Consider the following 27,043-nt stretch of genomic DNA (forward strand, 5'->3'; position numbering starts at 1 on the left):
ACACTCACACATACACCCCCCCCACACACACACACACACACTCACACCCCCCACACACACACACACACACTCACACATACACCCCCCCCCCCCCACACACACACACACACACGGCAAAGACCTGGGAAACAGGAAGGACTCGGCCCCATTTTAATGTCGTAGAAGCGTTGTCTCAAAATGTAGATCTCTCTGTGCACATCGCAAAGCGCCGTGACAGCGTTGCCAGGGGTGGGGCTGCCTTCCCTCCCCCGGGAGGAGAGGCCTGGGCAGAGGACGAGCGCCAAGGGGCACACAGCTCCGGGGCCAGCACGCGCCGTGTCCTGAGCAAACACGGGACCCTGCCTGGCCGCTGGCTGGTGGCCACTGGGCGCGGGAGGGCAGGAGTCCGCGCGGGGGCTGGTCACAGCCTGAGCAGGAGGCCAGCGGCGCCCTTGGGGGCGGGCAAGTCCCCGCAGCCCTCTTGGCCCGCAGAGCAGGCGCCCTCTGGGGCACCCCGCTCCTCCTCGGGGGGTCCCCGCGGGCCCTGCAGCCGCTGCTGCCGCTCCTGCGCCTGGCGTGCCCGGCTGGCGATGGCGCGCACGCGGCTCTGGCTGCGGGAGGAGCGGCGCTGGAAGCCGGGGCCGCTCGCCGCCCCCTCCCCGGCCGGGCCCAGGCTGGTGGGTGAGGTGATGTCCCCCGCCTGCTGGAAGCCCGTCAGCCAGAGCAGCTGCTGTGTCAGGGGGTCCCGCTGGGCCGCCCGCCCCGCTGGCCCCTCCCCGGCCGGGCCCAGGCTGGGGCCCAGGCTTCTGCCCCGGCCCTCGACGCGGGGGGCGAAGTCGTCGGCGGTCAGGTCCCCCAGGCTCTTGGACTTGGTGGACGCGGGGCCGTCCCTGAGGCCGGCCGTGGGGAGGCGGGCCCGGGGGGCCAGGGGCCGGGGCCGCAGCTCGTCGGGGGCCGCAGGGAACCGGCCCGCAGCCCGCAGGTTGGGGTTCGATTTGCTCTTGGTCACCGAGAGGAAGTCCAGGCGGGCGGCCGAGGCCGAGCAGGGCCGTAGGGGCAGGCGTCCAGCCGGGGCCCCCAGGAGGCTCTCCCGCCCCAGGCCCAGGCCCGGCAGCGAGAGGTCGATGACGGTGTCGCCGGACGACAGGCTGGAGGACGAGGACACGCTGTCCCGGTGGCTGCCGGGCTCCAGCCGCTGCCAGAGCCGGTCTCCGGCCGTGGCGTCCGAGTACAGGGCCGGGGAGGGCCCGGCCAGAGACCGGCGTCCACTCAGGGGCTCCGAGGGCACCTGCCCCTCACTCTTGGCCCTTCTGACCAAGGGCAGATGGCCCAGGGCCCGGGGGTGGCCCCTGCTGTCCGTCTGGCTGCCGGGCGCCCCCTCACATGCTCCACTGGGGCCCCCACCACGGCACGCCTGCCACCTGCTGTGGGGGGCTAGTCCTGTGTCCCCCTGGCTCCCGGTCCTGAGCTGGAGGGGCGCCGCTGGGGGGCGCTCGACCTGGGCTGCGGGGCCCGTGGTGCACCAGGGTCCCCCCTGGGCGGGGCGGGGTGGGGTGGCCGGCGGAGGCGGGGGCCCCGGGCCCAGCGCTGGCTCCTCAGCTATGGTCTCCAGGCTGCACAGCGAGGAGACCGATCTCTGCATGGAGAAGGGGCGGGGATCTGTGGGGAGAGGAGAGGAGGGCGTCGGGCGCAGCCTGTGCCCCAGGCCCCAGTGACCAGGCCCCTCCAGGCCACACGGGGGCTGCACCCTGCCCTCCACTCCGCTGCCGCTGGGCCCTCCAGGCAGGGGCCGCACAGGGCACACGGGGGCCGCACAGGGCACACGGGGGCCGCACAGGGCACACGGGGGCTCACACAGGGCACACGGGGACCCCACAGGGCACACGGGGGCCGCACAGGGCACACGGGGGCCGCACAGGGCACACGGGGGCCGCACAGGGCACACGGGGACCCCACAGGGCACACGGGGGCTGCCCCGTTACCTGGCACTTGGCTGCTCTCAGTTCCTAACTACGGAGGCGGCGTGGGAACAGAAAGAATAGGGTGGTCAGCGTGGGGGCGGGGCTGGCCAGTGGGCAGAGGGACAGCAGGGCGGGGTGCAGGGAGGGGAGCAGGACGGCTCAGCTTCCCCCTCCCCAGTCGCCAGCCGGCCGGGAGGGGCTCCAGGCCTGAATGCACCACGGGGCCGGGGCCGCGTGGAAGCTGCGACCTGGGGCTCGGAGCCCCGGCCAGGACTGAGGGGCAGGGGCAGGGGCAGGACACCTCAGCCTTCCCTGGAGGGAGGCCGGGGCTGGGGGCGGGTGTGTGGCTGGATGCTGCCCGAGTCCTAGGAAGGCCCCAGGCCAGGGAGGGGGGCGCCAGGGGCACAGGGCCGGCCCCAGCGGCGTGGCTCCGGCTGCAGGCCTCCGTGGGCACAGCCTGGCTTCAGTCCCCACCCAGGGGACACTCCGGGGTGAGGGCGCTGGGCCTGCACCTGCTCTCTCTCCCCTGGGCTCTCAGGGGTGGGGGACCCCAAGAGCTAGAGGCCCGGGGTCAGGCTGGGTCAGGCAGGAGTCGGGGTGGGGCCGCGGGGAAGCCAGCGGAGCAGGGGGTGTGCGCGGCAGTCGGACAGGAAGCACAGCGGGTGGGGTCCGGCCAGGCCATGCGGAGGGCACGCCACGGGGATGCCGGGGCGCTCCTGGTCTTACCGGTGGAGAACATGGGGGATTTACTCCTAATCTCCTCCAGCTTTTGAACGAACAGGGCATTCATCTCCCTCTGCAGGGCCCCCGGCTGCCTGCGGGCGCCCTCGGGCCAGCGGGGGGCCCCCTCGGGGCTGCCGGGGCTGCCTGAGCCCGACACCAAGCAGCTGCCCCCCGGCCCCGGCCCCGGGGGGGACCCTCTGCCGCCTCTGCCTGGGGCCGCGTGGGGGGCCCCCAGCAAGTCCGCCCGGCCACGGGGCTGCTGGTCGATGGCCTGGTGCCCGTCCTGGGGCCCCGGGCTGGGGGCCCGCCCCCTCCGCAGGCTCTCGGCGTCCTCGCCGGCGCAGGAGCCCACCACGCACTTCATGCAGGAGGCGGCCATCCCGGCGGGCCCGGGGCCCTCGGGGCCACGCGGCGGCCGCCCCTGCCCAGGGCTCCTCTCGGCCGGCGCCTTACCTCGGGGGCTGGGGCCTCCGGGCTCCTCCCGGGCCAGGGCCCCGGGGGCCAGGCCGGGGCTGGGCGGGGCCACGTCCAGGGCCTCGCCCTCGGAGCCCGCGTCCTGCGTGCCCAGGGCCAGCTCAGGGAAGGCTCTGTGGCCGGGCTTCTGGCTCTTGGCGGGGGCGCTGGCCGTGCGCCGCAGGAGCCGCTGGCTGACGGAGGGCCGGGGCGCGGGCCGCCCAGCAGCATGACTGTCCAGGGAGCCGGGCTTTGGGCCTCGGAGGAACAGACCTTTTAGGCCCAGAGCCTGCTTGACCTGCAAGAGAAGAGCCCAGGTAGCCTGTGGCCAGGCCCTGGGCAGGGACGGCCCCGCCAGCCCAGCTGCCCTCGGGCAGGCGGAGGGTCAGCTCGCAGGCCCCGTGGGCAGGCCAGCCTCGGGCCGCTCAGGCTGCGTAGGGAGGGGTCTCCGGGCGCCTCTACCGGGGACTGAGGCTGCTGTGGCTCGGCGCTGACCAGGCCGGCACGGGTGAGCCAGCAGGCGCTGGTGGGGTCCGCAGGTCTGAGGGCAGACAGGACCCCAGGGCTCCCCCAAGCAAAGGCCTCGGAACCGGGACACCTGCCACCTCGCTGTGCACCTGCCTCAGGCCCCCAGACCCTTGGCTGCCAGGAGGGTGCCCACAGGGCGGTGCTGATGCGGAGAGAAAACGGGCTGAGACCCAGGTGAAGCAGGCCCAGCCCAGCTCACCGGGCCCCACCCGGGCACTGCAGGCCGAGAAGCAAGCACAGCCCGGTGCAGGCCAGGCCCGCTCTCCAGGCCCCTGCCCACCCGCGCCTGGGGGTGCTGCCGCCACCAGGCAGCCTTTCCCAGCCTCACCCTGCCCCCTACGCACATGGCCCAAGGGCAGGGCTCACACCAGCTCGGTGCCCTGGACAGCCAGCCCGGAGGGTCAGGGCAAGGCCTCTCCCAGCAGCCTCCCCGCCTGAGGAGGGCAGCGGGGCTCCTCAGACCGGCGGGCGAGTGCCAGCGAGGCCAGCGGCTGCAGCTCGCGGGCACAGAGGCCGGAGGGTCCTCACATGCAGACCCCAGGACACGGGCCCTTCGGGCAGCGGCGCTGGAGCGGCCAGCACTTGAATCAGCTTCCGGATTCAAGGTTCCAAACGCAAAGCAGTGGGTCCACGGCGGCTGGGAAGCCATTTAGAAGAAGGTCCAGGATTCGAGCTCGGAGCACCTGGTCCCTGGGACCGCCCCACCCGGCACACGGGGGACACACGAGGGGTGCGGAGCGGGGAGAGCTTGCAGCTATGACGGGACACGGGCGAGCGGAGGGGCCCACGGGAGGCCTGGCCAGTCCTGGACCTGCTTCTAAATGCTGCTCTGCGGCGGACGATGGCCCGAGGCACCCGGAGCCCAGTCCCCGTCACGATCCGTGTCACACGAGCGGGCAGTCCCCACAGGCTGCCAGGAGTCGCGGATGCTAATGGCCGCCCGAGCATGCGGGTGGGCGCTGCGCCCCGCGCCCCACGCCGGGTACCTGCGAGCTTCTAAGGGGCTTTGCTCCTAAAGGTGGGCTGGGGCCTAGAGAGCGCACTGCAAGACCAAGAGACAGAGCGGCAGCGGTGAGGCACGGACAGCGGGCGCGGCCCGCGGACACACAGACGGACGGACGGACGGAAGGACGGACGACAGACGGCGGAGCGCTGGGAGGCCTGCGGAGCCCACGTCCGGCCGGCAGCTCGCCCGTGGAGCGTGGTGGGAGAGAGATGGTTAGTGCGGGGGCTGCCGGGCCCTGACACCGGACCTGGGACCCCTGGCCCCTGATGACTGGGAAAGTGAAGCCAGGCCAGCTGGCAGAGGCGGTGTGCTGGGGGAGGGGGCGGAGCCAGGTCACGCCCTCTGGGGGGGTGAAGAGCCAGGACTGAGGAGGAGTGGGGGCTCAGGAGACAGAGGGAGGGTGGCGGGGCCCTCGGAGGGCTAGGACGACCCCCTCCTGGTGCCCGTGGCCGCCGAGGCCCGGAGCTCAGGTGCCCTCACCCCCCCGTCACAGGTGGAGGAACGGCCCCGCAGGTCACCCCTCGACCTCAGGGCCGGTCCCTGCTGGGGTGCGCGGGCGGCCCTGCGGTGGGACTCACCTTACCACTGACGTCGCTGATGGCCACATGGACAAAGATGGAGGCCTCCTCCATGCCCTCCAGGTACACGTGCCGATAGCCTGAAACGGCCCAGTCAGGCTGGCCCCGCCCCCACTCCCCCACACGCCACTCCAGGCCTCGAGGTCCTGGCGACAACCCCCAGCCCGGTCCTGGGCTCCGGCTTCCCCGCCCACAGGGCCTCTTCCTCCCTGACCCTGTCCACAAAGTTCCCGCGGCCTTTCCCACAGCGCCCTCTGGGCCAGGCCCACCCGTGGCCGAAGCCAACTCGCGGGGGAAGCTGAGCCCCACCTGGCCCGGTCCCTCCGGCTGCAGGGATGCTGGTCTCCGTGGAGGACGCTGGTCTCCGTGGGGACCTGGGCCGGGCTCTGCCCTCCCCGCCCTGCTGGCACCCTTGCCCACCTGGCATCATGCTGCTGAAGGCCAGCGTCCTCTGGCCGATGAAGTCGCGCCCGATGGGGTCGTGGTCCCAGACGAGGAAGCGCACCAGTGCGATGTCGGGCATGTGCACCACGAACACCAGGGTCTCCTCCCACATGGGGTTGAACCCTGGAGGCCACCGGGAGGAGGTGTCACCTCGGCCCCAGCTCCAGCCCGGAGGCCACCTGGGCCCACACCTTCCTCCTGGACTGGGCCGCTTGCTGAGGGGAGCAACACTGGGGCCGGGGGCCCGGCTGGATGGTTACTTGGGTGACAGGAGGCGGCCCTGGCCCTGCGTTCCCAGTCAGCCCGGCCTTGCCAGCGTGGCAGCTGTGTGCGGCCGGGCGCCTGGCAGGGGCCGCCTGCGCTCACCGTTGTCGTCCACCACGCGGGTCTGCTCCTTGCTGCAGTCCACCGGGAGCCCGATGACCTCCACCTCCACGAAGGGGTCGATGATCTGCGCGGAGGACCGGGTGAAGCCGGGCCGGGCCGGCCCGCCTCCGCCCCGCGCCCAGCGCCCTCCTACCTCCCCGCGGTCCCCCAGCATCGAGTCGCGCGGCTTGGGGAGCTGCTGCCCGCTGATGATGCGAAGCACCAGCTGCTTCTTGAGCTGCCCGGGCAGGGGGTCCTCCGAGTTGGGGTTGAAGATGCCTGAGGGGGGGCAGGAGGCTGACCGGCAGGGCAGACCCCCCAGCACGGGCTGCACGGCGCCCTGCCCCCCCCACCTACGGGAGGCGCCCAGCCCATGGGGGAGGTCAGCCTCGCAGCGCCCGCCCTGGCACCTGCACGCCAGGCCCTGTGCCGCCCGGCGCCATCCCCTCGCATCAGTGAGCGAAGGGCTGAGCACGTGGGCAAGGCCACCCGCCTTTCGGGGGGAGTGAGAGGGGGGCAGGGGTCGGGGGAAGGGGTCCCGGTGACAGGGCAGTGAGGCCTGGGCCGGCTGAGAACGTGGGTGCGAGAGGCGCCAGGAGGGTGTGGGGGCGGCGAGGGTCGCACAGAGGAAGCCGGGAGAACGCCGAGGTGTCGGAGGAGGGCGGCTCCTGCGAAGGCCAGGGCGCAGGTGCCAGCGGGACCCCTGCCCTGCAGCCCGTCCCCGTCCCCCTCGGGTGCCCGGTCCCTCACCCTGGCACATGCACTGGGGCTTGAGCACGTAGCCGCAGTTGCCGTTGGCGCTGAACTTGGCCCGGTTCAGCTGCAGCATCCGCCCCTCCGACTGGTAGTTCAGGGCAACTGCGGGCAGGACGAGAGCGGGCGGGTCTTCGCCGTGACCTCCCCCCAGTCCTGCACCATGCCCCTGAGCCCGGCGGTCGCTGACACAGCGGGGGCCCTGGGGCTCACAGGTGCGCACAGCCAGGGCCACGTGTCCCGTCCGTCCAGGCAGACGGCCCCCCAGCCCTCAGGCGCCCGAGGACAAGGACCCTATCCCCACGCCTGGCGGGGGAAGTTGGCAGGAGACTGCGCACGTCCAGAGCCGCAGAGAAAGGCAAGCAGAGGCCCTCAGAGTACAGGCCGCACCCCTTCGGCCTCCGTGCCCCCTGACCTCGGCACCCTTGGCCTCCATGACCCCTGACCTCGGCGCCCCTTGGCCTCCGCACCCCGGGCGGCTCTGCGCACCCACCCATCTGGCAGCCGGCGTTCCAGAAGGGCTGCGGGTTGTAGTTGCTGGAGTCCACGCGGTAGGACGAGGGGTAGATGCGGGACAGCTGGCGCTGGTTGAAGCGCAGGTACTGCTCCGGCTTCTGCTGCAGGACCTGCTGCGCCCGCGTCTCGCTGAAAGACGACACCTGCCAGCTGGACGCCACTGCGGGGCGCCACGGCAGCGTCAGGGCCGGGTCGGCCTGGCATCCCCCCCCGGCCCCCGGCTCCCGAGCCCGGGCGCCCCTCACCCTCCGTGTCCACGTCGCGGGAGCCCCCCCACCCCCCGAGCCGGGCGCCCCTCACCCTCCGTGTCCACGTTGCGGGAGCCCCCCCACCCCCCGAGCCGGGCGCCCCTCACCCTCCGTGTCCACGTCGCGGGAGCCCACGGACTTCGTGTACTTCACCAGGTCCGACAGGGCCCTCGACAGCTGCATGGTCTTCTTCTGCCGGGCGGCCCTGGTGGGGGGGGGGGGGGCAGTCAGGACCTGAGGTTCCGCCAGGTTCACCGGGTCACGGAGAACATCCACCCAGCGTCCGTTCGGCCCGGTTCCAGGCGCCAGGACGTGCAGTGGACACACAGCGGACACGCTGGGAGGCGACACTGGGGGAGGGCAGCACTGAGCCCCCCAGAGGACACCTCTCTGACCTCCGACCCGGATGGCGCTCCCGGATCAAGGGCCGGGCCTGCCTGGCCAGCCCCCCTTCCTCCCGGCCACACCCGGGCCCCCGCCCGCCCCTCTGCCTGCCCTGAGCCCCCCCCTGGCTGCACATCTGACTTTGGCCATGGCCGGGACAACGGCCTCTGCCTATTTGAGGGTCGGGGGGCGGGCCCTGACCCTCGGTTCTGGGCGCCCTGCGGGTCCAGGTCCTCGTCCGCCTCTTCCACGCTGGCCACCTTCTTCAGCTTGCTGCTCTTCTGCGGAGGGAGGCAGAGTCAGGGCCGGGCCGGGCCCTGCGGGGGGTGCGGGAGGGGGGCTGGGCCTGCGCCGCCCCTGCAGGGCCCTGTCAGCCGGGGCAGGGTGACCGAGCTCGGGCCACTGGCCACTGGGGGTCAGGGGACGGCCACGGAGGCCCCTGCTCCGTCAGCCCCGGCCAGGGGTCTGGGCCCAACACCTGCCGTGGGTGAGGCCGCCAGGAGCTAAAGGGAGGTGCTGGGAGGTGGGCCGGGGGCCCTGGGGGCTGGAGGAGGGACATCCGGGCACAGGGGGGAGGGAGGACCCCAGCCCGCACCCCCCCCCCCACCTTGCGCTTGGAGAGGCTGTGCACGAGCAGCCGGCTGTTCCGTCTGCTGGCCCCAGCGTCCTCCCCGGCCTCCACGTCCTCCTCAGCCTGGTGGGGGGGGGGGGGGAACGGGACAGACAGGGGACAGGTGAGCCCAGCACCAGGCAGGCGGGTGGGGCAGGCAGCTTCTCCAGGGAGCCAGGCGGCCTTCCTGGAGGAGGGGGCTGAGGGAGGGGGTAGCAGGTGAGCTGGCTGGCCCCTTCCTGGGGCTGCCTGACACTCATTACGTCCTCCGTTCGCAGGTGGCGGCCACGTAACCAATGCCATCTGTGGGGGGACAGCCCTCGGGGAAGCCGGCTTATGCGACCCCCAGGGCAGCCCCTGGTGCTGCCGGCCCCGCCCCCCACAGCTGCTCTGCTCACCTTGGCCGGTGAACCTGGCTCCACAGGACTGAGCCGCACCGTTGACAGGGCCCCCTCCCTGCCAGGCCCCTGCCCCAGGCACAGCCGGCCCTTCCCTCCCGACTCACGCACAGGCCCAGCGCTCCTGGGAGCCTGTGCCGGGTCCGGCCCCTCCAGCCCCCCGGCCCCGCCCTCAGCCCCCTCCAGAGGCTGACAGACTGGTCCAGCTCTGCTCGGGCCGTGGGACCCCATCCTGACTCATCTGCATCCAGGTGGGGGTGCACCTGAGGCCAAGGGGTCCGTGATGGACAAGCACATGGAGGTGTGTCCGTGACCCACTGGCCAGATGCCCACCCACTGCCTGGATCCCCCTGATTCTCTGTGGCTCTACCCGGTCACCCCAGCAGGAGAGAGCAGGTGCTGCCGCCCCCCATCCTCACACCTGGAGGCTCAGCCTGAGCGTCCCCTCGCCTCCTCCAGGAAGCCTTCCCTGAATGCCACCCCTCCCCCCACGGGGAGGCTGCTCAGACCAAGGCCCCAGGGCCCGCTGCCCTCCTGTGCCCTCCTGTGCCCCCCGGTGCCCCCAGGGGCTGCCCAGCTGGGCTCACTGCCCGCGGCCCCCTGGACCTCAGGCACTGTCTCCTCCGCCTGGGCATCTTGAGACTGAAAATAGACGCCTCCTGTCAGCCCCTGGCATGGGGCGCCCTCGAGTCTGTAGGTGCCACCTTCAGACCCCTGCACCTGGGGGTGGGCCAGCCCTCCTCACTGTGGCGGGGAGCTGCCTTCCCTCCCTGCCGGGCTTGCAGGGCAGTGGGGTCTGAGATGGGGTGGGCAGGGCTCCCTGAGACAGGTCTGCACCCCACCTGCCCGAGGCCAGCGCCCTGCCCACACGGCCGGAGGGGCTTGCTGCTGCTTCAGTGCTCGCACCCCCCAGGGACCCCGACGGCTCAGCCTCACTGACCCAGGCTGGCACCCCCGCACCGCGTGCCTGCTGTGACAGCCCTCCCCTGTTGTCACCGAGGATACTCCTCCGAGCCCAGCTGCCCTTCCCACGAGGCTGTGGGGGCTCTGGGCAGCCCTGCCCCCCGGGATGGGCTGGGCCCTGAGATCAGCCGGTCCCTCCCTGTCACTCAGGAGGCCCTTCAGTGGGAGGGCCTGCCCCCAGCCCCAGGCGATGCTCAAATGGCTCCCCCAGGAGCGGCCGGGGGCAGGGGGCAGGGGGACAGAGCAGCCACACAAACGGGGCAAACTGGCACTCAGCTACCCACTGTAACATGGGGAAGGCTGTGGTCCTATGCAGGTGAGCATGTGTGTATGCGTGTGAGTGTGCATGTGTGAGTGCGGTGATGTGCAGGTGTACACAGGTGTGCGTGTAGGTGTGCATGTTTGCACAGGTTTGGGTGTGCAGGTGTGCAGGCATGCACAAAATGTGTACACAGGTCCATGTGTGCGCAGGTTTCCTGTGCATGGGTTCACATGTACAGGTGTGTGCATGTGTGTGCATGTGTGCTGCTATGCAGGCATGCATGGGTTTATGTACACAGGTGTGTGGAGTTGTGCAGGTGTGTGCATGTGCATGCGCATGTGTGTGCGCACAGGTGTGCGCCGTGCGCTGATACACACGTGTGTGCAGGTGTGCACGGTGTGTGTGTGTGGATACACACATGTGTGCTGGTGTGCACAGATACACACGGTGTCTGCACGTGCCGCTGACACCGGCAGGCGCTCACCTTCTTGCGCGCGGCCCTGTGCCCGGGCCTCCCTGGCAGCGGCAGCGCGGAGACCGCGAAGTCGTTCAGGTCCTCGCGGTCCCGGATCCGCGACTCCTTGATCAGGGAGTCCAGCTTCCGCTTGGCCATGTGCTCCACCCGCTTCCGGTTGGGGGAGGCCTGCGGAAGCCAGAGGCCAGCCTGGCGTCAGCCCAGCCCCTCGGGCAGCAGCGGTGACGGAGCCCGGGGCCGGGCAGTCCCCAGGGGCCCTGATGAGCTCTGACCCCCAGGGCAGGGCCTGGGCTGTGGGCCTCTGGGCACAGGTGGGGCTGGATGCCAGGCTGGCCTCACGCCCGCGGTGGCCCCTGGGAGCCCTGAGTGGCCTGGAAGGGCCCAGGGACAGGAGGTGCTCATTAGAGGCTGGGGGGCAGGGGGGGCACAGCACAGCCTCCGGGCTCCTCAGCCCCCCTCCTCTCGGCCCAACCCCGCCCAGCGCTGCCCTGAGCCGGTGGTGGCACTGCCGTGAGGAGGGGCAGCGCCCGTGGGGGTGACCGCCAGCGCCCGCTGGGCAGGCTGGCTCTGCCCGCTCAGTTCTCAGCACTGGGGCTGGCGCTGCCCGGAGGCGGGCAGGACCCCGGGCACCCAGGTGGGCGCTGGGGTTGGCTGGAGAGAGGCGAGGAGGGGCGTCCGGGGCGGAGCCCAGGCAGGCGCAGGTGCGGTGGGAGCGGTGAGGGGACGGGGTGCTCCCAGCGTCCCCCCACACCTGCTGAGGGCAGCCCGAGGGTGCAGGCTACGCGGACAGCGCCTCAGACGTGGCTCAGAAACGGGAACCAGGTCAGGCCACGGCACGGCCAGCCCAGCGGTCACAGGCTGGGGGCCCGGCTCCAGTGCGGTGGGAGGGGCCTCCGAGGTCTCGGCCTGTGTGTGCCCAGCAGCCAGTGGCCAGCACATGCCCCTGGCCACCTGCCCAGCCCCTCTCTCCTGGCTGCCCCCCTGCCCCCCACTCACATCCCCATTGAGGAGCTTGCAGTCCTCGTCCATCTCATCCGCGCTGTCCTCGTCCGACACCTCGCCCTCCTCCGCGTCCTCGCTGATGTTGGGGGGCAGCTTCTTGCCCTGGGGGAGGGGGGGCCGTGGGGGCTGGTTCAGCCGCAGGGGCACGGGGAGGGCTTCGCAAGCGTGTGCGGGGCCCCAGGCAGTGGGGCTGGGCCGGCCGGGCAGCCATGTGGGAGGGGATGCCTGTGTGTGCATGTGGAGGTCCTGACGGTGTGGCCACCATGGGGAGAGTGAGCCAGGCCAGGGGCAGGTGCACAGAGCCCCAGCCCGTGGAGTGAGGTCCTGCCCCCGCCCTGCCCCCCTGCCCTTCCCTCGCCCTGTCCCTCCCCTGCCCCCACCCTGCCCTGAGTCGGGCCCAGCAAGATGCACCCCCCGCTCAGGAGGCAGGCGGGGCTCACCTTCACCAGGACCTTGCCCTTGAGCGCCTGTGGTGAGGGCAGCAGGGAGGCGTCCTCGCTGCTCACGGACGACAAGTCCAGCTTGTCCCCGAGGATGTCGGTCAGGTACTGGGCCATCTTCTTCTGCTGGGCCACGCTGCAGTGGTTCTCAATGGACAGGATCACCGGGTACCTGCGGCCCAGGCCGGAGGGGCAGTGAGGCGGGAGCACCGGGCCCCCCCCCCCCAGCCCCGTGCAGACCCAGGGGCCCTGCTGCGCGGAGGGAGGGGGTCTCCCCGGGAGCCCAGGCTGCGCGGGGCTGCTGGCCGCTCCGGGAGGCCCACCAGCCGCTCCGGGAGGCCCACCAGCCGCTCCGGGAGGCCCACCAGAGGCTCAGGGAGGCCCACCAGCCGCTCCGGGAGGCCCACCAGAGGCTCAGGGAGGCCCACCAGCCGCTCCGGGAGGCCCACCAGAGGCTCAGGGAGGCCCACCAGCCGCTCCGGGAGGCCCACCAGAGGCTCAGGGAGGCCCACCAGCCGCTCCGGGAGGCCCACCAGAGGCTCAGGGAGGCCCACCAGCCGCTCCGGGAGGGCCACCAGCCGCTCCGGGAGGCCCACCAGCCGCTCCGGGAGGCCCACCAGAGGCTCAGGGAGGCCCACCAGCCGCTCAGGGAGGCCCACCAGCCGCTCCGGGAGGCCCACCAGCCGCTCCGGGAGGGCCACCAGCCGCTCCGGGAGGCCCACCAGCCGCTCCGGGAGGCCCACCAGCCGCTCCGGGAGGCCCACCAGCAGCTCTGAAAAGCACCTGGCAGGTGTGAGAGGACCTGGAGGCCGGAGGGTGGAGAAGCCACACTTTCCCGGCCTGCGAGGCTCAGGGGTTGAGCGCCGACCTACGAACCAGGAGGTCGGGGTCCGATTCCCGTCAGGGCACAGGCCCGGGTTGTGGGCTCGGTCCCCAGTAGGGGGTGTGCAGGAGGCAGCCGGTCCATGATTCTCTCTCATCATGGATGTTTCTCTCTCCCTCTCTCTCCCTTCTTCTCTGAAATCAATAAAAATATGTTTTAAAATAAGGAAGAAAAGAGAAGGCACACGCTCCCGCCCCAGGAGGAGACAAAGGCGCTGGGACTCCAGGAAACAGGAGGCCGCGGTGCCCCGGGTCGCCGTCGGGCTCCACACGGAGCGGCGGAGGCAAGGGCGCCAGGCGAGGGCGGCCGCGGGGAGACAGACCCGCTGCCCCGGACCCGGCACTGGCCCCCTTAGAGCAGCGCCTGGGAGAACACGGCTGCGGGCGCAGCAGGCTGCTCGTTCTGTTCTGCCGTTGTTTGATTTTTTTTTTAAACCAAGCACACATTCTACTTGGATTTTTGCCAGAAAAACAACACAGTCCTTTCAGAAAATGTAGGTCACGCAGACTGGGAGGACGCGAGGCAGAGCGGGAGATGGGCCAGCCCTGCGATGTGGAGACGGCCACAGGTCTTGAGGCGAAGGTGCGCATCGCCCCGCTTCTCAGGCCAGGAGGGGGCTGCACCGGGGCCCGGGGGCAGGGGGAGAGCCTGTGTCTGCAAAGAGGCTGCCGGCCCGTGGGGAGCGAGCTCGGTCCTGAGACCCCGCAGCACCGGCTCCTGGGCAGCCTCAGGGCCCCTGAGTGTCCAGCTCCGCCTGAGACGCCCTCCCCTGCCATCCAGGGGCCACCCCTCCTCCCCCCGCTGCCAGCCTCTGTGGCCCTCTCCCCCCGCTGCCAGCCTCCGTGGCCTAGACTCAGAGGTAATGCTAAGGGCACCGGGAGGCGGCCGCTATTCCAGAAATGAAATGGGATTTTGTCAACAGTGTCTGTGGCTGCCGCTGAGTGACAGCGAATGGAGTCTGGACACAGGGCTGGGCTAATTAGTGCGGAGACGCACGGCTGTGGGCGCTGACAGTGTATGTGCGTGTGCGTGTATGTGTGCGTGTGCATGTGCGTGTGCATCACCCACACAGCCCCACCCGCACGCTGGCTCCAGCCCATCCTCAGCCAGAGACCCTGGAGCAGCCGCTCAGCTATTCCAACCACAGCCCGGAAAGGGGTGGGCAGGGCAGGGCAGGGGCGGGGGAGCCCTCGAGGTCCACCCCTGGGGCCAGTCTCTGCCACTCACTCCTTCTTCTTCTTGTTATTATTATTATTTTTGGTTAATCCTCACCCGAGGATATTTTTCCATTGATTTCAGAGAGAGTGGAAGAGAGAGGGAAAGAGAGACATGATGTGAGAGAAACACATCGATGGGCTGCCTCCCGCCAGAGCCTCGTCCAGGGCCTGGGCTGGGGAGAAGCCTGCAACCCAGGTACGTGCCCTTGACTGGAATCGAACCCGGGACCCTTCAGTCCGCAGGCCGACGCTCTACCCACTGAGCAACATCGGCCAGGCCACTCACTCGTTCTTGGCGAAGGCGTATCGGTTGATGGTCTCGATGACGTCTTTGAAGAGGATCTTGGAGGTCAGGGTGTAGCCGTGGTGCACGATGGGCTCCCCGTCGGGCCCGTCCCAGCAGTCCACTGCGGCAGGAGGCCCGGTCAGCTCCCGCCACCCTGCCCCTGCCCGAGCCCCGCGGCCGTGAACTCCGACAGAGGGGGCCCCTGGCTCCGTCACCAACCTGCCGAGCCTTCCCCGGCGCCTAGGGACCGAGGGCAGACACCCTGCCCAGACCCCGGGGCTCCTGGGGCCACCCCCACACGAACACACCTCCGCTGGGTGTGCACCCCGACCTGGGGCGCCCCGAGCCCCGCACGCACCCTCCACGCAGCGGCAGCCGGCCTGCAGCACCCAGGCGTACATGTCCGCCCGCGACTGGGACATGAGCTGGTCGCCCACGAGGTAGGTGTTGTGGGAGGAGGTGATGAAGTAGTGGCTCAGCGGCCGCGTCATGTCCTGGTGCACGCGGTGGTGCTCGGGGTTGAAGATGTCGCCGGCCGGGCTGCGCGTGTAGTTGGTGAAGCCTGGGGGGTGTGTGTGTAGGGGGGGCTCAGCCCTGGTGCTGGGCCGTCTCAGGATCCCCCGGCCCCCCAGCCCCCGGTCCTCCCCCCCCAGAGCAGGGAGCAGCTGCTCAGGCTGCCGGCCGGGCCCACGGGCTGCCCTCGGCGCCCCCCACCCATGGCCGCCTGGGGTGGCGGTGGGACAGGGTCGCCCACTCACCGTCGATGCCCAGCACCCCCTTACTCTTGTTCTCGGGGCAGGGCTCGAACTGCTCGATGATGTCCTGGCAGCTTTCGAGCGTCACCCCCGTCATCTGGGCCAGAGAAGGGGCAGAGCCGGGCCAGCCCGTCACTCTCTGGGCCTCCGCCTCCCACCCGGCTCTGACGCCAGGTCAGGGCTGCCTGCAGCGGGCGTGGCTCGGGCCCTGCCCTGGGCTCCTCTGCCCGGGGCTCTGGCCACCTCCAGCATCACATGACGGGACTGCGGCCAGCAGACCAGGCGGTCACGTGGCTTTGGCTCTGAGGATCCTTCAAGCAGGGAAGGGCTCTTGGGCCCCCTCGGCTGGGCCACCCCCATGGCCACCCCCATGGCCGCGTTGGGGGCCCTGAGTGCTGTGGACGGGGCGGGCTTGGCAGCAGGCAGGGCCCGGGGGTGAGAAGGTGCAGCAGAGCCCATCCACATCCCACTGGGAGGAGCCCGGGGCCCAGGGATCCTGCCCTTCCCCTGCCCCCCTGCTGCTACCCAAGTCCTCCCAGAGCCAGCCAGACCCCCGTGGCGGGAACAGGACCAGGTGGGAAGGCTGGACGGGGAAGCCCAGTCCCACGGGGGCTCCCTCTGGAAGCCGGGGTGCCCGCCGCCAGGGACCCCCTCCCATGCGGGGCCCACCTTCTGCTCCACCTCCAGGAAGCGCTGCAGGTCGGCGGCGGCCAGGTGGTCCTTGTGGCCGCTGTAGGCCAGCAGGAGCAGGTAGAGGTCCCGGCGGGTGGACATCATCTTGTAGAAGGCGCAGAACTCCTCAAAGCCCAGCGTGCCCTGCTGGTCGTCCGTGTCCGCCTCCTGCAACGCGAGGCCTGCGGGTGCGGCGCCCACCCCAGCCCCACCCACAGGGCTCCCCCGGCCCCACCCACAGGGCTCTCCCAGCCCCACCCACAGGGCTCCCCCGGCCCCACCCACAGGGCTCTCCCGGCCCACCCACAGGGATCCCCCGGCCCCACCCACAGGGCTCCCCCACCCCCACCAACAGGGCTCCCCCAGGCCCCACCCACAGGGCTCCCCCGGGCCCACCCACAGGGCTCCCCCAGGCCCACCCACAGGCTCCCCCGGGCCCACCCACAGGCTCCCCCGGGCCCACCCACAGGGCTCCCCCGGGCCCACCCACAGGCTCCCCCGGGCCCACCCACAGGCTCCCCCGGGCCCACCCACAGGGCTCCCCCGGGCCCACCCACAGGCTCCCCCGGGCCCACCCACAGGCTCCCCCGGGCCCACCCACAGGGCTCCCCCGGGCCCACCCACAGGCTCCCCCGGCCCCACCCACAGGGCTCCCCCAGGCCCACCCACTTCTTTTATTTTAATCCTCCCCCGAGGACCTTTCCATCGATTTTTAGAGAGAGAGGAAGAGAGAGAGGGAAAGGCAGAAACATCCATGTGAGAGACACACATTGGTGGGTGGCCTCCTGCACACGCCCCGACCAGGTCCCGGGCCGGGGAGGAGCCTGCAACTGAGGTCCGTGTCCTTGACCAGAATCGAACCCGGGTCCCTTCAGTCCGGAGGCCGACGCTCTATCCACTGAGCCAACCAGCCAGGGCCCCACCCCCACTTCTCAGTCGTCTCTGCAAATCCACCCTCCGCATTCCAACGCCACTGCCCATGTCACGGCCGTGATTGCTCCCCGGCTCCCCTCTGACTCAGCACCGAGACCACTGAGTGCGCCTCCCACCCTCCCGCCTCCCAGCCTTTCAAGGTGAACCTGCAGCTGAGCCAGCCCAGGACCCACACTGACAGCAGCAGCCCCCGGGTCAGCGCCCACCCTGGCGCGGGCACGTCCTGACGATGATGCCCGCCGAGCAGAGGGGCGCCAGGCCATGGTGTACACAGGTCCCGGCTCCACAGCAGAGGCCAGAGGCTGCTGGTCTTGGCCACTGTCGGCCTTTCGCAGAGAGTGGCTCACACAGCACCCACGGGAACCCCCAATGGCAAGGCCACCGGGACCTCAGCAAGCCCGTGGGCCCCTCATGAAGGCACGGGCTCAGGGGGCATCTCTGAGGTGCCAGGCCCTGGGGACGCCGGGGCCCAGGTGCTGCCCTGCCCCAGGGCTCAAGGCCAGGGACAGACCAGAGGATAAGGGTGCCCAGCGACAGGCAGGGCTGCCAGGACCTAAGATGCTGCAAGGCTGGGAGTCCCTGCCGTGGGCGAGAACTGGACCCTTAGAAGGTGCTGCTCAGACCCTGAGTGCTGCCGGCCGGCGTGGCTCAATGTTTGAGCATCGACCTATGAACCAGGAGGTCACAGTTCGGTTCCTGGTCAGAGCACATGCCCGGGTCCTGGGCTCAACCCGGTAAGGGGCATGCAGGAGGCAGCCGATCAATGATTCCCTCTCATCATTGATGTTTCTATCACTCCCTCCCTCACCTTTCCCTTCCTCCCTGAAATCAATAAAAATATATTTTTAAAAATACCCTGAATGCTGAAAATGGTCCTTTGCCCCCCGGGGGTGCAGGTGGGGACAGGCGGGAACATGACCGGCCGGAGGTGACCAGTCAGGAGGGACGGCAGCACCATGGACAGCGGCACTCGCCTGGCCGGACCCGCTGGCTGGTGCTCCCTTATGTGGCCGCACAGGCGGGCGGGGTGGCCGGGTGGGGCCAGGTCCCCGAGGCCCCTCTGAATCAGAAGCACCACTGATGAGCGCGGAGCTCACAGCCACCCCCACATCCCACCCCCAACGAGAGTCGGGCTCCCGGGAAAGCTGGGCCCTGGCCTGTGTTCCTGGCGGCTGCCTCCCTGGCACTGTGGCTAGGCACTGAGGCGGGCGCCCGGCGGGGCCCCAGCGTCTCACTCCAGGACCCGAGTGCCCAGGCCGGACACCCATGCCAAGGCTGGGACGGGCCAGAGCCACGTGCGATGGGGCCCAGCAGATGCCAAGGGCCTGGAGTGCCCAGTGCGGGTTTGAGGGCAGCCCGGTGTCTGAGAGCTGCCAGGACAGGCGGGGCCAGGACACTCAGAGCACAGGGGCCCGTCTGTCTGGGGCACAGGGCGGCCGTGTGTCCACTGGGCTCTGACTGAGCAGCACGGCCGGATATGGGGCAGGGGGTGGGCAGCTGCCTGCTCGCCACCCAGCTGCTGCCCCCGGCAGTGAATAAAAATGCTCTACGAGCCCGGCCCGTGTGGCTCAGTGGTTGAGCGTCGACGTATGAACCAGGAGGTCCCGGCTCGATTCCCCGTCAGGGCACAGGCCGGGGTTGTGGGCTCGATCCCCACTGGGGGCGTGCAGGAGGCAGCCGGTCAATGATGCTTCTCTCTCACTCATGTTTTTATCTCTCTATCCCTCTCCCTTCCTCTTTCTCTAAAAAGTCAATAAAAACACTTTTTTAAATAAAAACGCTCCGCAAGCCCTGAAAGGGCAGAGCGACTCCCCAGCCCCAGAAAGAGCCCCACCCCCACGGGGTCCGGCAGCTGCTTTGCTTCCCACAGACGGGCCAGCAGCCGGCTGGGAGCCGCCCAGGACCCGCCCGGAGCTGGCCGGTGCTTGTTAGGCCCTGAGGCCCGAGGGCTCGCTGGCCCTCGCCCGCGGTCGTCTCAGACGCAGGGACATGACGTCCCAGCCACTCCGAGCCCTCCGCACGGCCTCCCCTCTGGTCGGGCGGCCGCGGGGCGGACGGGGCATTGCAATGCCGACACTGCCAAGCAGAGCTGCCCGGCCTGGCGGAGCTCGGCCTCCCTCCCCGGCTCCAGGCGGCAGCGGGCAGCTGGCCGATGGGCAGGAGGCCCCGCCACTCAGGAACCCGGCTGTCTCCACGGCCCGACCACCGTGGACCGTGGCCACTTGGGTCTGAGCTGCCCAGGGTCTGGGGTCTGAGGTCCAGGCCAACAGCCCCCACTCACTTCTCTCCAGAATCAGACCCAGGCCACAGGGTCTCCCACGCTCAGGGCTTCCTCGGGGTGACCAGTGGAAGCCTGGATGCATCCAGGCCTGGGGTGAGCCGAGGGGAGCCGCTCGGTTGCCGGTGTCCCTACAGGGGGGACGCAGGGATGGGCTGCTGGGAGCCCCCAAGGGGCCTTTTCAAGCCAGGACTTTGTGCTGCACCTTTAGGGCTAGAGCCTGGGCTCACTCGCACCCCAATCCATAGGGGGCTTCCTCTCCTGCCTCAGTGGCTGATCTGAACCCCACATCCTAAGCCAGGCTGCTGCTGGCCCCGACACAGCCTCGCTGTACTGGGAGGCCTGCTGACCACAGAGCTGCCCCTGGAAGTGGGCAGGCAGGGAGCAGGTGCGGCTGATCCGAGGCCTGAGCTGTCCACCCGCTCCTACGGCTCTGTCCCCGCCGGGGCCCCCAGGAGGGGCCTGTAAGCCCCCCAGTCCCAGCCAGCAGCCCGAGAGCATGCTGCTCTCTGCCCTCCATTCACGTACAAGCCCTGAGCCGGCCGCTCCCCTGGCTCCAGCCGAGCGTGACCACCGTCTGTCATGAGAGCCCAGCAGGGGCGCCAGGGGCTGCACCTGGCAGAGCAGTCAGGCTGCGTGAGTGGGTGCGCATGTGTGTGTACATGTGTGTGCATGTATGTTCTGGCAAGGGATTAGGTGTGCACACGTCTGCACACATGTGCATGAGTACACATGTGTGTGCCTGTGTGCACATGTGCATGTATGCTTGAGTGTGCAAGCATGTGTCCCTGTGTGGGTATGTGTGTGCACGTGTGTCTGCATGTGGGTTGTGTTGGCTCTCCCGGCTGCAGTGAGAACGAGGCCCTAACTAGACAGCACAGGCCTCTGCTCAGCTGAGGATGCGTTTTCCCAGCTTCTCACCAGGTGGTTGGGGACCAGGAGGCTGCGCAGGGCAGGTGACACCGGAATCCCAGCAGGAAAAGTGCACCCCATCAGGTGGGAAAGGGGGTGCAGCCTCCTGTGGGTGGTCTCCTCACTGACCAGCCCCTGCCCCGAGTGTCCAGCTCCGCTGGCCAAGCTGTGTCCTCTGCCATTTGCTGCAGCCCCAGGGCTGGCCTGCCCCCAACATGCCCCTGCCCTGACACACCCCTGCCCCAGACATGCCCCTGCCCCTGACACACCCCTGCCCAGACACACCCCTGCCCCAGACACACCCCTGCCCTGACACACCCCTGCCCCAGACACGCCCCTGCCCAGACACACCCCTCCCCTGACACGCCCCTGCCTAGACACGCCCCTGCCCCTGGCACGCCCCTGCCCAGATACCCCCTGCGGCCCTGCAGCCCTCCCCGGCCGCAGCCCCGGCGGAGCCCTCACCTTGAACATCTGCTTCACCCTCTGCCGGGGCAGGTTCACGTTCAGCTTGTGCAGCAGCTGCAGGACCTCGCTGATGCTCAGGCTGCCGTCCCCGTTCTTGTCGGCCTCGTCGAACGTCTGCTTCAGCCACTTTGGGGCCGAGTTAGGGGGCAACACGGTCTCACAGGGCCCAGCCCCCAGCCCCCACCCCTCCCTCTCCCGCTCCCACGTGCGCGGCCCAGCCGGGGCGGGAGGCCCCACGCAGGTGGACGCCCCCGGCCGGCCCTGCCAGGATATTGGTCCCGGGTGCGCTGGCGGCGGGCCAGGCTGTCCTCGTCGCTGATGCCGGCCAGGAGGTAGCGCAGGCCGGTGACCCAGGTGCGCGCCTCGTCGCTGCTGGGCGAGACCAGGTCCAGTGACTGGCGGTGGCTGCCGTGGTAGATGCTGAAGCAGCAGTTGGGGTCGAAGCTGCCGTCGGGGTAGCGCTGGAAGATCTCCGACTGCCGGCCCTCGCTCACCTCCTGGATGGAGTCGATGGAGACTGCGGGCGGGCGTCACAGCCTCCCGGGGGCGCCCCCCCAGCTGCTCCGGGTCCCCCCCCCCACTCACTCTTGGCTTTCTCGTTCTTGCGCGAGGGCCGCCAGCGGATGCAGGAGCGGTGCTCGTCCAGGAAGTAGAAGCGCACGAGGCCCTTGGCGCTGCCACGGAGCTTCACCATCTGGGTCCCGGCCTGCATGGCGCTCATGCAGCGCTCCACTGGACGCGCCGCAGGGACGGACGGACAGGGCGCCATGAGCACCCGCGCAGCCCGTCCCCACCCCCACGCGCTCAGGTGGGTGCGAGACCACCCCCCACCCCCCACCCGCCCACCAGGGGCCGAGCTCGACGCCCAGGGCTGCTGTGACCCAGGGGCTGGCGCCCATTGCCGATCCCACCCGGGACCCTGCTGAGGGGCCAGAGCCCTCGGAGAAACGGCGGTTCTGCAGCAGCTGCCCTCCCGGCGGTCCCAGCGAGGCCTCAGACAGGACCTGCCCGTCCCGTCCACCGCCTGGCCCGGCCCCAGCGGCCATGGCCTCCCCGAAGCTACTGCGCAGGAGACGCAGACTCGGTGGCTGAGCTCCCGGCAGGAGCCTCGGTGCCAGGCACAGGCGGGCGCCCCTCCCGACGCCCAGCTGGCTCCCCGCCGCCTGCGCCCTGCCTGGCATGTCCAGGAAAGCCGCCCTCCTGCGTGGAGTGGGTGTCGCTGCTCCCGTGGAGGCCACCGCCCGCACAGGTCCGGCTCCAGATCCAAACCTTCGCGCACCCTCCCCCTGCGCGCCCGGCTGCTGCTTGCACCTCCCAGGGCCAGGGCAGGATTGCTGCCTGGACACGGGCCCCTGGGGTTGGGAGGCGGCCGGCAGAGAGGGGCACCCTAAGGCCATGGCTCCGGCACCAGCACCCGGGCTGCAGGTGCTGCTGCCCCCGCCCTGAGCCAAAGCTTCAGAGCTGCCCAAGTGCCTGGCCAGCATGTCCCCTGGCTCCTCCCCACCCCCTACCTGCCTGCACTCAGCCTCCAGGCCCCGGGGCAGCAGAAGGGGCACTGCTGGAGCCCAGCCCTGAGGAGCCCGAGGGCCCAAGGCTAAGGCTGGGGGCACGCCCAGGCCTGTCAGCGCCTGCTGGCCCCGCTGGCCCTGGACTGAGGCGGGCTCTGGCCACGGCAGGGCAGGCGGTCCCTGCCCCCTTACCTACTGGGCTGAGCTGCCACACCGAGGACACGGCCACGCTCCCTCCGGCCCAGAGGACGGCCTCCGCCAGGCAGGCCAGGCTCCCGTGGTCCGGCTAGAGGTTGATGACCAGGGACGGACATGCCCGGGTGATGGCCAGGGGTGGATGCCCGGGGCAGGCCGGCCGGCACCCCAGTGCACCTCAGTGGCAGGTCAGGGGTTCCCCGAGGCCCCCCTCTCCTGTCAGCACCCCTGGAGGCCCCGTGGGGCTGCTCCTAAGCCTCTCCGGCCTTGGCCTGCCTGTCACCTGCTGTCCGAAGGCCCCCAGGCCAGCCCCCACCCCCCCCCCACCCCTGCCCAGGACTATGGACAGATTTAAAAGAGCTGAGACTCAGGGTCCGCGGATGGGGAGCCTCCGGCCTCCGCCCACCCAGCCTCTGTCCAATCCCTGTGCTAATCCGGCCCAGCCGGCCGAGGACTGAGGCCGGGGGACGCCCAGCCGCCCGAGGACTGAGGCCGGGGGACGCCCAGCCGCCCGAGGACTGAGGCCGGGGGACGCCCAGCCGCCCGAGGACTGAGGCCGGGGGACGCCCAGCCGGCGGCCGGGAGGGGACCGGACAGGCAGCAGGGACGCTCCAGGCCCCGCCCACGCGGCCCCACAGCTCGGCTGAGTAAACGTCAGGCAGGACAGACGGGCCCTAGAAGCCCAAAGAGCAGTTTTCATGGTACCGCCCTCTTGGGGGCACCCCCAGGCCCTGCCGGGGGCAGCCTCCCCTCCGTCCTCCCCACACTAGACCTCAAGGCTGCTGCCAACCCTCCATCCCAGCCGGAGCCCCCCTCTCCTGGCCATGGGAAGGGGAGTCCTCGGGCGCCCCCCCAGCAGAAGGGCCCTCGTTCCGCCCCCCGAAGTCCCCAGAGGACGCGGGGCCCCAGGAGGACGAGCCCTCGCTCTGAAGCCGGGAGCGCTGGGGTCGTTCTGCTGTTTCGGGGAGCTCGCCCTCGCCCTCGTCCTGACACAGCGCAGCCAGCACCTCAGCCCGCACCCCCCCCTGCCCCGGGGGAGGCTGGGAAATCAATTCAATCTTCAACCAAACCCCCGGGGGACACCACAGGTTCTCGGGGTGCACTCACACGCTGACCCTCCCACCGGGGTGCACCACGGCTCACTCCCCAAATCACTGGTGCCTTCATCGAGCCAGCACGCTGGCGGCATGGGGGCCGTGCCCGGGCGGCGTGGGGCGCACATTCCCGCCTCCCTGACCCCGCCAGCCCCTCCACCCGCCCTGCTCACCCCCCCCCCAGCCCCTCCACCGGCCCTGCTCACCCACCCCAGCCCCTCCACCCGCCCTGCTCACCCCCCCCAGCCCCTCCACCCGCCCTGCTCACCCCCCCAGCCCCTCCACCCGCCCTGCTCACCCCCCCGGCCCCTCCACCCGCCCTGCTCACCCCCCCCAGCCCCTCCACCCGCCCTGCTCACCCCCCCGGCCCCTCCACCCCCCCTGCTCACCCCCCCCAGCCCCTCCACCCGCCCTGCTCACCCCCCCCGGCCCCTCCACCTGCCCTGCTCACCCCCCCCAGCCCCTCCACCCGCCCTGCTCACCCCCCCCGGCCCCTCCACCCACCCTGCTCACCCATCCCCAGCCCCTCCACCCGCCCTGCTCACCCACCCCAGCCTTTGGAGGACCTTTAAGTGGCCGCTTCCCGAGTCCACTTCACCTGAACGGCCAGCAACGGAGGGACACGTGGGCCCTGCCTCCCCCCGTCCTCGCACCCTCCTCTTGCCCCTCCTCTTTCTCTGCTGTGGGCCCTGCTCAGCATACAGCAGGTGCTCATCTGTGCTTGGGTGGGGAAGCGGGAGGGCAGAGGCCGCAGGGATCAGCCGGATCAGCCGCTGGCCAGGGCCTCAAGGGGGAGGGACGGGCCCTCACAGACGCCGGGTCGCTCACACTCCTGGGAAGCAGCTTCCTTCCCGGTGTGGGGGGCCTCCCCCGCAACTGCTTTTATGTCATCAGAGCCTGTGTGTCAGCTTCTCACCCCCCGGCCCCAGGACCCAGTGCCCGGATGTGAGAGCCAGGGCTGGCCCGGGGGGCCACGGGCAGTGGGGCCCGGGGGAGCTTGGCAGGTCTGCAAAGCCCGGCCTGGGGAAGGCTGAGGGGGGCAGCTGCGAGAGAGGACACCCGGCCACTCCGATGCCCCAGACATGCCCTCTGCCCCCCACGGAATCTCTCCGAGGGGCAGGCCTCAGGCTCCCGGGACACCTGCCCTTTCGCGGCCTGAGCACAGACGCAGGGAGTGTGCCCGGGTGGGAACTGGCTCCATGGCCAACCACGCTGTCCCCAGGCCAGCGGGCCAGCCCACAGAGGCCCCGGGCACCTGTGCTCCAGGCGGGGTTCCTGGTGCCTCCATCAGCCCCAGGGAGGGTGGAGGGACCGTCCCGGCATCACCCGGCGAGGAAGAAAGTGTTCCTGATGGGCACGGCCGTGCACAGCGTCTGGACTCCCGTGGCCGTGGGCACGAGTGACCGGGCCGCTCTGAGGCTGCAGGGTCAGTGCCTGGGCCCCCCCCGGAGAAGCCCCTACCAGTGCCGGCACTAGGCCTGCGGGTGCCTCGGGGTCTGGGGCCCAGCGAGGAGGCCCCCCACCTGGCCTTCCCCGCAGGCTCTCTCCCTGCACCCCACCAGGGGCAGGCTGGCCTCAGCAGGGCCCCCTCAGAGCCCCTGCCTGGCCCCCTGGCCCCTCCATGCCCCCCCCCACTACCCCCATGGCATTAATCACAGGTGACAGTCCTGCAGGGAGGACAATTAATAGCTCCCCGGCCTCTGCCCTCGCAGGTGCCCTGGTCTGTGGGTTCAGAGGCTGGGAGGGCCCACAGGCACCCACCTCGGCCAGAGCCCCTCAGGGAGCTGCCCGCCTGTGGGAACGGCCCAGGGAGCCCCAGGAGCCGCGGGAAAGGAAGCCAGGCTCAGCGGCGGCCAGGGCGGGGGCGCATTCCTGAAAAGTCACCAGATGGAGCCCGTCGGGAGCAGAGGAAGCTCCCGCCGCGAGGGAAGGGGCAGTGCCAGGGAGGGGCCTCCAGGCTCCGGGGGAGCCAGCCCTGCCCCCACCGCACCCCACCGGGCCCTCGGGCAGCAGCTGGCCGGTCAGAGCGGGTAGAGCCTCGCGGAGACAGGAAGCAGGAGAGGGCAGAACCCTCCGTCCCTGTCCGCAGCCTCAGCTCCTCCCTCCAGGGCAGCGGCCGCAGAGCAGCTACCTGGAGAGCCCGGGCCTCGCGGAGAGACTGCTGACCCCATCCCCCTGCAGGGCCCCAGCCTGCTCCCTGCTGGGGGCTCGGCCTGCAGCCGTCCCTACCTCCTGCCCCCAAGTGGCCTCCTGGGGTCTCACCTGACGCTCCTCTGTGCCACGCCCCCCACGCCCACCGCTGACCGGGAGGGAGCTCAGGTGTGCACCCCGGGGCCTGAAAGCCGGCGAGAATCTCCGCGAACAGCAGCGCAGCTGCCAGCCGTCCAGGCCGTGGGCCAGGCCCTGAGTCCCTGGGGGTGAGCCTGCCAGTCCCTGAGCTGGGTGCCCTGAGGGACCCACAGGATGGGTGGCGCCCAGGACCCGCCCGCAGATGGAGCCTTCCTTGGGCGCCCCCCTGGGTCCCCACCCTCGAGACACAGAGGGTCCTCGGGCCCTGGGGCGGCTCGGGCAGGTGGACTTCCTTCTCCCTCTGCCAACCTCCCAGCCCAACACACTGCTGGCGGGGGCCCCGTGGGGGGCTGTCCAAGTCAGCGACCCTCTCTGCCCGCCGCTGGGGGGGTGCTCATGGCCCTGCCGGAGGCCACGCCCACGGAAGCCCACGCAGGAAGCGGGTCCGGCCAGCGGGAGCCCACGTGCGCCAGCTGGGCACGCAGACCCAGGGAGAGACACTCTGATTACGCAGCCCCTTCCCGAGCCCCTCCCCGCGGGCCGCGTGCACAGAGCCGCTGGCACCCAGGCGGCCCCCTGCGGCCCCCGGACACACGCCCAGCCCCGGAGAGCAGCGCTTCCGTCCACAGGCTCCGGAGACGGTGCCAGGAGCGGGGACTGTCGTCATCAGCTCATTAGCTGGGCAGATGGAGGCCAGACAGGACTCGGGCCATCTGCTCGTCCTCAGCCGCACAGCCAAGACCGTCCCTCCCGGGAGCGGGCGGACGCGCCTCCCGGCACCAGCCGAGCCAGGGTGTCTGCACGGGCAGCCCACCCCCAGCAGCCACGCCGACCGGGTCACAGAGGGCAGCTCAGCCGGGGTTGGGGGGGAGGGGTCAGCGCACGGGCCAGGCGCTCGCTCTGAAGGCTCCCACCCCCGTGAGGGCCGCCCATGCTGTCCTCTCCTCCACGACAGGCTCAGGGAGGGCCAGTGCCTTGCTCAAGGCCACACCACCCCTGGGCGCTCCGCCCCTGCGCCCTACACACGCTCCCAAGCCTCCTAGCCCCTCCCGGTGCCACACCAATCAGAGGGCATCAGAAACGGGTCCAGGACAACCGGGATCCACACAAGTCGCCAGAAGGCCAGCTCCTGCTCACCTGGACCCCAGCCCTTAACCAGGAGGGCCCTCCGCTGTCTGGCCCAAGTCACTCCTGCTGCAGCCCCGACGCTGGCCCCTGCCCTCACTGCCTCTCCCACCTCCCACTCGGGCATTGAGGGCAGGCAGAGGCCCTGCCTCAGGGAAGCTGTCCCATGGGGTCCCTGCAGGACCAGCCTGGCACCACCCATTGCCCTCCCAGTGCCTGAGCTCCTTGGAGCCAGGCAGCCCTGGGCAGCTCAGCGGGCTCCCTGCTGGTCTGTGCTGTCCCCCGGGCGGTGCTGGGCCCAGGCCAGGACAGCAGGACAGATCCGAGCAATAAGCCCCT

At 70.7% G+C, this 27,043-nt stretch overlaps 1 protein-coding gene across 3 annotated transcripts in view; it reads right to left on the reverse strand.

Annotated features, from left to right (window-relative positions):
- Positions 1-109: 109 nt before the first annotated feature.
- PLCH2 (phospholipase C eta 2) overlaps positions 110-27,043 on the reverse strand; it is a 48,071-nt gene continuing 21,137 nt past the window's right edge. The window contains exons 2-23 of one of the 3 annotated variants that reach the window (XM_059691533.1): positions 21,079-21,225; positions 20,767-21,010; positions 20,491-20,620; positions 15,900-16,070; positions 15,234-15,327; positions 14,834-15,037; positions 14,476-14,596; positions 12,090-12,261; positions 11,644-11,751; positions 10,657-10,815; positions 8,547-8,633; positions 8,141-8,220; positions 7,663-7,760; positions 7,285-7,467; positions 6,789-6,896; positions 6,193-6,317; positions 6,039-6,123; positions 5,649-5,795; positions 5,229-5,308; positions 3,117-3,414; positions 1,962-1,985; positions 111-1,638 (exon numbers count right to left, since the gene is read on the reverse strand). In XM_059691533.1, coding sequence (XP_059547516.1) covers positions 401-1,638; positions 1,962-1,985; positions 3,117-3,414; positions 5,229-5,308; positions 5,649-5,795; positions 6,039-6,123; positions 6,193-6,317; positions 6,789-6,896; positions 7,285-7,467; positions 7,663-7,760; positions 8,141-8,220; positions 8,547-8,633; positions 10,657-10,815; positions 11,644-11,751; positions 12,090-12,261; positions 14,476-14,596; positions 14,834-15,037; positions 15,234-15,327; positions 15,900-16,070; positions 20,491-20,620; positions 20,767-21,010; positions 21,079-21,225 — 4,103 coding nt within the window. In that variant the 3' untranslated portion in view covers positions 111-400. Of the gene's footprint in view, positions 1,639-1,961; positions 1,990-2,666; positions 3,415-5,228; positions 5,309-5,648; positions 5,796-6,038; positions 6,124-6,192; positions 6,318-6,788; positions 6,897-7,284; positions 7,468-7,662; positions 7,761-8,140; positions 8,221-8,546; positions 8,634-10,656; positions 10,816-11,643; positions 11,752-12,089; positions 12,262-14,475; positions 14,597-14,833; positions 15,038-15,233; positions 15,328-15,899; positions 16,071-20,490; positions 21,011-21,078; positions 21,226-27,043 lie in introns of all 3 variants that reach the window. The other 2 variants (XM_059691534.1, XM_059691532.1) reach the window with 2 other exon arrangements.

Source organism: Myotis daubentonii, chromosome 3 (genome assembly GCF_963259705.1).
Source record: "Myotis daubentonii chromosome 3, mMyoDau2.1, whole genome shotgun sequence".
NCBI lineage: Eukaryota > Metazoa > Chordata > Mammalia > Chiroptera > Vespertilionidae > Myotis > Myotis daubentonii.